General features: G+C 42.8%; 1 protein-coding gene across 1 annotated transcript in view; it reads right to left on the reverse strand.

Annotated features, from left to right (window-relative positions):
- Nucleotides 1–9,231, reverse strand: part of LOC125627430 (tyrosine 3-monooxygenase-like) — a 46,409-nt gene extending 37,178 nt beyond the window's left edge. Inside the window, exons 1-5 of the mRNA XM_048831527.2 lie at nt 8,790–9,231; nt 8,114–8,288; nt 7,032–7,120; nt 4,091–4,158; nt 2,852–2,902 (exon numbers count right to left, since the gene is read on the reverse strand). Of these exons, the coding sequence (XP_048687484.1) occupies nt 2,852–2,902; nt 4,091–4,158; nt 7,032–7,120; nt 8,114–8,288; nt 8,790–9,047 (641 nt within the window). The 5' untranslated portion in view covers nt 9,048–9,231. The remainder of the gene's footprint in view (nt 1–2,851; nt 2,903–4,090; nt 4,159–7,031; nt 7,121–8,113; nt 8,289–8,789) is intronic.
- Nucleotides 9,232–9,740: the final 509 nt, after the last annotated feature.

Consider the following 9,740-nt stretch of genomic DNA (forward strand, 5'->3'; position numbering starts at 1 on the left):
GTGACTGTCAGCCTTTAGTATTGTCACATGACGTATGTCTCAATATCTTTGTCCTCTGTTCTCCCTTTTCCAGGACTATTCAGTTTATGGCTCTGCAATAACTATGCCTGACAAAGTAGACTCAGATTGTCCAAACCCTGTTTTTGGAAGCTGAGATTTCTGTTCTTGTTTTCATTTTTATACACATGTTGCTACAAACTAATGGAATCCAACAGCTCTTCAGAGCTAACATCAAGGGAATTTACAGCATGTTAAAAAAATTCCCCTTTGGTTTCCCTGTATCCATATGAAGTTGTGCTGTAATGCAGCTGACCTCAGCACACAGCCCGAGGGAGCTACGGTAACAACTGTGAGATCTAAATTTGGAATTTGATGTTCACAACCAGGGACTTGGGTTGCTGGGGCTAACTGTGTTGAGGAGACAAATAGATACTCCCAAAAGGCCTGTTCCATTTACCACTATGGGAATAGTTCTAGGTGGAGAATGGCTTCCGTGACGGAGGTTGGCAGAAAAAGGGGAAAAACAGGAAAGAACACAAAATTTAATTTTCTTAAATACAACATTCCCACACACCAGAACATGCCAATATTGTTGGCTGGTGGGAGCTGTCATGAACATGACGCTAAGGACTTAACAGGCATGTTACTACTTTTCAAAGGTTATTTGAAAATCTAGCATTTGAGCTTCTGAAAATAATAGAAGCTGGATAAGTGGGATATGATGTTCCTTGGTGATTATCTGGTGCTCATTTTGCAAATTCTAAGGCCCGATGGATTTTATTTAAAATAAAACATTTCTTCAGAGAGGAAGGATGACCTTGTTGCTGAGGTGCTGGGTGGGGACTTGGGAGATCTAGGTTCAATTCCTGGCTGTGCCCCTTAAGACCTTGGGCTAATCATCTAATCTCTCACTTTCCCATCTGTAAAATGGGGATAATCATTTTTCCTTTCTCCCACCTTTTGTCCGTCTTGTCAATTTAGATTGTACACTCTTCAGGGCAGTGACTATCTTCAACTATGTGTACATGCAGTACTTAGCACAGTGGGGCCCTGATCTCAAGTAGGACATTCTTTAAAATTTTACATTCTTGTAAAACCAGTAACCCATAGCAATAATTATTGCTATATACTGTGATTTTTGAAAGGCAGCTAGGGATGATGGAAGGAGGTGGACAAGGAAATAAGAATTCCCCTTTCCTCCAAAACCTTCACCCATTTCTGAAGTTGGCAAACGTCTTCTAGGTTTAATGAATTTCTTGCATCATTTTTTTGTTGCAAACCCCACTGGGGTTTTTGCACAGGGATAGCTACAATGGGGAAAACACCGGGGAAAATGTGCTGCACCAGTGTGAAAAGTGACTTTCTCTAGTGTGGCTTGCCCTGGGTTCAGCTGAGATCATGAAGCTTTTATAGTGTAAGTTGAGACCATGTTTATTCAGAGAGTGAGTCAACTTAAAAAGGAACATTTTTAACGTAACGGGAAACCTGTGCTGTGCACTGGGGTTAGAAACTTCCCGCACCCCATAAATTGCTAGATAGATGCATTCCCTTGCACCTACTATCTGTCTCAGCATGTATATATTAAGAGCACACCTTTGCATCAGTTCTAGCATATAAAGGGGAGGAAAGAGGAGAAGAGAAAAATTCAAATGGAAAAATACACTCTGTGTGTGTGTATATACATTTGACTACACTGCTTTTTCTCTTCCCTCCCACTTTCACATAGTTTTTCACTCTTTTTGCTCCATTTTCACCCTTTTTTTCCACTGGATTATTCTTTCTCCCCTTCTCGCTTCTTTTTCACACTATCCCCTAAGTAGAACATGAACCAGATAATGTTCAATTTCAAGTTAAGAACATAGGAATTGCCATGCTGGACTGACCAGTGGTTCAAATAGTCCAGCATCCTTTCTCTGGTAGAGACCAGTAACAGATGATTCCAGGCCCCTATGTTTATAAGGACCAAACAAAAACCACAGACTCAAATCCAGATCTGGATAGAGATCTGAATTTTCTGGCGTGGGACCAATCTCTTTTAAAGATTCTGAAATGCTCAGTTAACATTTATTTGATCATTTTTCAGTCTTACACACTTCCAGGTTCTGGCCAAGCCAGGAGCTGCCAAAATATCTTGCAAGAAACTGTTTCATTTTATTTCCACCCAAACAGAAGCAAAAGAAATCTTAATAAAGCACTTGTTCTTATGAGTTTTCAAGACAAATTTAGCAGATTTTCAAGAGTTCTGGATAGTATGGTTAAGTAGCCAGACTTCTTAGTGTCTTTTAACTGAACCAGAACTCTGAGGGCTAGATCCACAGCCCTACTAAGTCTACTTCATGCTGCTTTGGTCCTAAGCTCCACACCTCCTACCAACATCACAGGGCATGTGACAGCCCCTTAGCGAGTGCAATTTAGAGCAGCCCCGAGGTTGTTCCAACCTGCCAGGGATCAAATTTGCCTCTGCTATCTTGGAAACTGGGTGGGGGCAGAAAGAGGGGCCACAAATGTAGCAGAAAGCCTTCCCTCACTTAGATGCACCAACCCTGAGCCTTCTGATGTATTCTCACCACTTAATGTAACCTGGAAGTAGACTCAGAAGTCTATTCACCCCTCAGTGCAGGTATGTAACTCCTCTTAGCAACACCAGGAGTTACACTTGCGTGGGGAGAATAGAATTCTGCAAAATGAACAAGAAGGGATCATTAAGACATCAATTAAAACTAGAGATGTCCAATATTATTTGAAAATGTAGGGCACCATTGTGCACTTCTTGCGCCTCCAAAATTTCCCTGGGTTTCAGTAGAATTGCCCCATGACCTGTCATGGGGCAGGATATGAAAAATATACTCACCAAGTAGAGGTCTCCTGGGCAGTGTACTCAACTCTAGGCAAAGGGTCTCCTCTTTAAGGAGAGAGAGAGAAAAAAATTATGTAGCTGATTTGAGTTCTAGTTTCAAATATAATTTTCTTTATATGCGTCAGGATTATTTGGCATACTAAAATAAATACAAATAAGAAATAATCATCCCAAAGGATTCTAAAGGGTTTTATGACCCAGGTGTCCTAGGCTCTACCGAATCCCCAGGGGTGGTGCAAACAGTGAAATACTGTAAAGGAAGGACCACTTGATGGAATGTAGAGGAAGCAGTGCTGTATTGTCACCTGTTCCCATTGCTTAGCTGCTGGCAGACCATCAACAACATAGCTGGCTAGCCAGAAGGTGGGATGGAGCTAGGAACAACTGCTCCACGTGACATAGTCACAGGGGAAAGAGCCCTAAATTATACAGCAAGTGGGTGCATAGGTATATTGTGCATATTTCAGCATTAACTTCCCCTCTGTAGTTGTATCTACCATCCGAGAAGGCGATCATTCACACTACTAGTGAGGGAGCAGGCTGACTAGCCACCATGTATGGAGGCTGTCATTAAGCAGAAATCTCCCAAGGTTCAGGGTTTCTCCTGAGTTCTTGGGCACCATGTGGCTCACAGCTCAAGGTCATTATGCATCTTGCTAATGCCACCTACAAGTGGGTAGAATGAATTTCAGTGTCCACAAGGACAACCCCCCAGACTTCTCTTCCACTCCCATGTGTTTTTACACAGAAAGGCAAGAAAGTGTAAATTGTTCATCTGAGGATAAGTCCATCTTTTTTTTTTATTATTATTATTTTCTCCATTTTCTGTAGGACATGCACAAGTCCTTGTCTACCTGACAGGTTTATTGAGGTACATGCCAAATCCTAGAAGGAAGATAGCCTCATCCTATAATTTAAATGAAAGAGTCATATAGAGACCATTTTCCCCCTAGAGTTACATGAAATTATGCAGAGCTCAGTGAGGCAGCCCTAAAGTTAAATATTAAATTAATTTTCATTGTATTCTGAAATGTTCCTGATTTGCCTGGGATGTGTGTTTCTGTGATTAACTCAGTTTTCCAACAGATGGCACCACAGACCATTGGCCTAGGATTAAGTTACATCAACCATAAAGCTGCTTACAGGTGAACAAAATCAGACTACTTACTGTGAGAGCACACAAAATGTGAAACTGACTTAGAACAAGTAGTTTTCCAGTGGTGATGCACTTACTCTCTGTAGCTGAAGGCCAGGTCTGTAAAGAAGGCTCTCCGTTTCCTGTACTCTGGGTCAGTGTAGCCCTAAATTGGGAAATAATTTAGCATCACTCTTACATCAGGACATATTGATGGGCTTGGATGGATTTGCTGACAGAAACATTCAAAACTAACAGGCCTGAATTTGGTTGTTTCTTCTATTGCAGTCTCTCTGTGGCAAGGCATCATGGGAATATTACAGAGTAAGCCAAATTCTGCACTTAGTTACACCCATGAAATCTCACTGACTTTGGACCTGTTCCTACAAAGGAATGTAAATTGTACTTAGGTCACAGCTAAGCATGAAGATAGAGTAGGCTTGAGTAGTGAGCATTATACAGAATGAAAGTCACAATTTAAGTGGGAGAGTTAGAAACTAAGCTCACTCCATTGATTTTCTGCTTAGCCATTGTGAAAAGGGACTATGTTAATATGGAATTGTATGCTAGGAGACGTTGCTATAGGATAAGAGTTGTTAAGTGAAATTGTAAGATGAGATGTGTCTCTGGGCAAAGACCAAAAGAACATATGCTACTGGGTGACCTGAAAGACAGGATTCCTGGATGGAAGTGTCGTTAGCCTGCTCATTTGGAACTTTGGGGGGTTCGCTGCTATGGGGAGAGGGAGCAGGATCACAGAGGAGGGTGGGCAACGGGACTGTGGTCAGGAAGGGAAGCACCACCAGGATCTTATAAGCTCAGGCTTTCCCTCTGGAGTTAGTAGGAGGGTTACTGAAAGCTACTGTTATCTTTAATTTGGTTAAATAAAAGTTGAGTAGTTTTTCACACGTAAAAGTCAGCAGTGTCGTTAGTCGGTGGGTTTTGAAGAGATCTACAAGGCCCACAAAAGAGAGTTAGGAAAAAGCAGACAGGATCTTCTGCTTTTCACTGGCAAGGGTCGTGAGAGTTAGGCAAAAGCAGACAGGATCTTCTGCTTTTCACTGGCAAGGGTCGTGACAGGAAGCTGAGGGATTGGGGGGGGGGGGGAAGGCTGTAGTAACAACACACAAACACCAGTGCTGAACAAAGTGTGCACCTAGGAAGGGAAAGGTCATGACAGCCATTTTAAAATATGAGACATTTAGAGCTAGACATATGATATTTTGCTCAAAAGGGAGCAAATTGAAATTTTGAGTTTCTTTTTTCTTATGTTTTACTAGAAATTCAGCTCTTCCAGTCAGGTCTTTCCAATTCTTCAATAAACATTAAAAACATGTGGAATCAAATCCCTTTAAGGTTTACATCACTTTTGATATAATAAGAATAATATCTGAATTCCAGCTCCATATTAACACAACTAATAAAGCATAGCTGATCGGTATCACTGTGCAAATATTTATTATTGTAAAATATTCAACATTTATTGGAACCATTTTTCATGTTAAGGGTCAAACTTTTCCTTTACGGTTATGATCATGAATACTACTGTAGTCCATGAGAGTTGTGCACATTTAGCGGAGGGAAGAATTTGACTCTGAGAGTATGTTATAATCTCTGTGAGCCAGGGAAGTATTATTATCTCCTTCAATGGGACTGCTCACATGTGTAAAGTTACCCAGGGGCTTAAAGACCATAGGATCAAGACCTAAGATAAGGCAAGATGCAGAAGGTTGGGGAACAGGAACACATTGTTATGTCAGACCAGCCAAGCACATGATTAATATGTTGTAATTTGGGGGTGGCAAATGAACAAGAGGTTTCTTGTCTAGAAAGTGAGATCTGATCATGTGCTAAAGGGCTTTTCTGAATAGGGATGCACGTAAGAGTGAGCTTTATCATCAGGGCTGCCGTCCCCACTGTCTCTTGGGACCCTGGATCTCCTGTAATATCTTTGGGCCTTCCTTGTACTGATCCTGAGAGATGGTTCTTACCAGACTGGGCCAGAGAGAGGGACCCAGATGACATCACCACCTCCACTGACAGTGGCTGAATCCCAAACCCCACCTGGGATGTGAGACTGTTCTCCCCCTTACCTCTTCTTGTGTCTTTTTCCTTCCCCACTTTATGTCTTCTCTTGCCTTTCCCTCTCCTTTTTCCTTCTGTCTAAGAAGAGTCTGACATAGCTGGCCAAGACTGTATATTGTGCACACTACTGTAAGCCTGTGATCAAAAAGGCAGCTAAAAGCAATGCCTTAAATAGCCTGATGCTGTACAGGTTTGCCACACCTCAGAGGGCCCAATAAGACCATGTGCTGCAAGTAAGAGTCAACGCCATGGACAAACGTTGCATTTTCTAGCTTTGCTAATCTCTACTTGCCCCTTTTGTGCATGCTTGTCTTCTTGTGTCTTCTAGGAAACAGCATCAGAGTTCAACAACAATGGCAATAACAACAGCTCCAGCCCAGCTCAACTAACCTTTTCCCTTTCCCCGCAGAAGGACAATTATTACCATCTAAGACACTGTCAGACAAGGGGGCTTTTCCTTCTAAAGACACTCAACAGCTAAAAGGAAAGGGAACAAGGGATGCTGTTAAAAGGAAAGGCTTACTTAATACTTTACCTTTCAAATGTTTTAACTGTTTTTCCTTCTTTTTCTGGATCTTTACTAAAGGGTTAAAATTATTTTAATGGTGTGTTTGCCATGGTAGTAAGCAGAGTGAGATCTCTGTATGCTAAACACCAGACCTTGTTTGACACTGTTTAATGTTGGACAGCGACAGGATCATGTTAACACTTAGCTCTTTGGGCCCATTTATTCCATATAAATTAATACAACAGGTCTCTATGATTTTTTATTATTAGGTTCCTTCATTCATTCCTAGTTCACTGATGTCCATTGTAAATCTCCTCTTTAAAAGACAAACGTTGGGCACAGAATTGTTTTGGAGGCTAGTTTTACAGAGAATTCATCTGGACAGCAGAAATAGCCAACGTATTTAAATAGTTTCAAAGGTAAACTAATGATGACCTCAAACTTACAGGATGATCGTGGTCCAAATCAGGTTCATACTTGGAGATCAGATGGTGGCACTTGTCAAGGTCTCGTATTTTCTTTGGAAACCATGGGACTGTTGGAGATAGCAAAAAAATGGTACATTTAAATGATATAGGCTTGGAAAGGGACAGAAAAAAACCAAGCCACTGAGAATAACAACCTCTGCTTTATAGGAGGAATATTTTACACCTCCACATTACAAATGGTGAATTAAAAATGAGTTGAAAAATGACAAACTTACTGTCACTGATCCAGTAATGCACTTATACATGCGTTTAAGTCTATTCCTATTCATACGTGAACTAAAAAATGTAGCTCGCATTAGCATAAATGAGTGTTATGCACATGCATGAAGCCCATATACCATTATGCTCTATCATTTCCTCAAGTTTTGATCACAAATCATTCACTCTTCACCAGCCAATGAACGTAAGAATTACCAGAATAGGCTGAGCCCCTGTTCTCTGGCAAAGGATATTTAGATCTCAGACCACTGTTAATTTCAGACTGGCTGGTGAGAAGGCTGTTTTTCTTCTAAGGGAACAAGTAATATTACAGGAGGAATATCCTGTCCTTTAGAAATTTAAAAAGAAGAGAACACTCTGTATTCTAATAAATAATAATAATAGCACTTCTTATTTATAGAACATCAGTTTTCCAGAATATTTTCTATTGCATAGAAAATATAATTACTACATATTGACACCCAGAGACAAAATGCATGGAAGTACTATGGAAAATATGAAATATTGATAAAATCAATTGCATATTTTATGTGCATTATTTTCAGAATCATCTAGAAACAGAAGATGTATGAAAAACATGTGGAACGCAATGCCGCAATGTGCTTTAGGAAGGCTGACCTCTGTGAGGTCATTGGAGCTATGCTTGAATGTGGGGTCTGCTCAGGAACATCACATTGCAGGATAGGGGGCCTAACGTCGCATACACAAAATGGAAACTCTGGACCTAATGAATAATTTAAATACAATTAGACACAAGCTAGTGCTCATTTGTGGGAGGAGGGGACTTAGCCATTAGGATACAGGTTCCACACATTGCATACCTCTCTCTTCTCTGATAGTTTTCACATCTTCTGCCACTTTCTTTAAGGAGTTTATAAGGACACTGACATCAGAATTATGAACTTCACATTTGACAAAAAATTCGAGGTCATCGGTAGTGTTCTTGGATATTTTGGCTTGCCTGGTTTCAAGGTGTTGGATTCCAGCTTCAGAAGCCTGCAAAAGACAAATGTCCACCTGGTGAGAAATCTAAAATCACTGAAAGACGGCTGGCTTTGACTGCAGCTGTTATATGTCTTTGAAAAGATAACTGGATAAAGCTTTACAAGAAATGCCAACCCCGATTTTTCTTAGGCCTAAAATGAACTATCCATACAGCAAGATGGTTCCTCTGAACAGCTGTTCCCATCCCTGTAACCCTCCATCCTCATTTCAAAGTGCCCCTGGCATCCCCCTTCAGCCAGGAAAGTCCCAGCTAACCCCCCTGAGCAGCGAGGTGGTGCTAACATAGAGGGGAGCAGCTGGGCCATAAGGTGGGGACAGGTGCAGAGGCTAGAGGGGGTCAGGCCCAGCAGGGTCCGAGAAGGGAGGGGAAGATTAGGGGACAGAGGCAGGGGGCTGCAATGGAGCACGGAAGGGGATGAGGCCAGAGGTAGGGCAGGAGGCTGCTGTGGAGGGCGAGGATTAGGCGAGAGGCTGGGATGAGGAGGTTTGTACCTCGAAGACTTTGGCTGTCTTGGACAGCCCGACCTTTCCAGCATTCCGGAGGGTGAAGGTCAGGCTCAGGGTGGCTCTTCCTTCCTCTTCCTCCCAGACCAGGCCCTCTCCCTTGTCCACGGGCTCTGGGGCCGGAGTTTCCTTCTCCGCATCTTCTCTGAGGCTTGCTCTCCTGCCTGGGGCGCCCGCAGCGTCGGTCTTCATCGCAAACCGGCTCAGGAAATCCAGATCCCCGCCAGGGGCGACACCTGTGCCCATGGGGGCGCAGCTCACCCCGCCCGCAGGCGCCGAGTTTCCGAGAGCCAGCCCTCGTCCTCGCCTTGCTTAGAGCCAGCCCCGGCGGAGATCTGCCATAGGCAGCGAAAGGGGTCTATGCAGGGCTGTGGGGCAAAACCCTCCCCGGCGTCCTTACAGTGCGAGGTGGGCTTGGGGTGGATGTAGGCTTCCCTGTGGGTCTGACAGCGCGGGAGACCAGCAGTGAGTGGGGACCCTTTATGGTGCCCGCCTCGGGGAGATCAATGGAAGGGCGCTGCCTACAATCTGCGCAGGAGACTAAAATAACCCCCCTTCTCATGGTAATTTCAAAGCAGGACCCTCCTGCTCTATTTCAAAGTGTCTTTATTTTCCGCCGCGTTGCATCTTTTACCGTTTTAGAAATAGGGGTCTTTTGTTAAGAGGCCCGTTGAAATCTGGATTCAGTTTACATCTCTGAATCTGAGCTTCTGTGCTTCGTGTGTGAAAAAAAGCCTCCCCCCACCCTCTGTGTGTGTGTGTATGTCTTTCTTTGCTTTTATTGTCTAACTGGACAGATCTTATTTCCATAGCTGAATTCCCTCTATTGGACTGGTCCGTATTCTACCTAATGCGGTCAATTACACAGGTAATTCAGAAGGTGGAAGTAGAATTTCTCTTCTCGAAGTCTTCGATCTGGGGAACAGGTGATCCTAAAGA

This window comes from Caretta caretta, chromosome 1, assembly GCF_965140235.1.
Source record: "Caretta caretta isolate rCarCar2 chromosome 1, rCarCar1.hap1, whole genome shotgun sequence".
Classification (NCBI taxonomy): Eukaryota; Metazoa; Chordata; order Testudines; family Cheloniidae; genus Caretta; species Caretta caretta.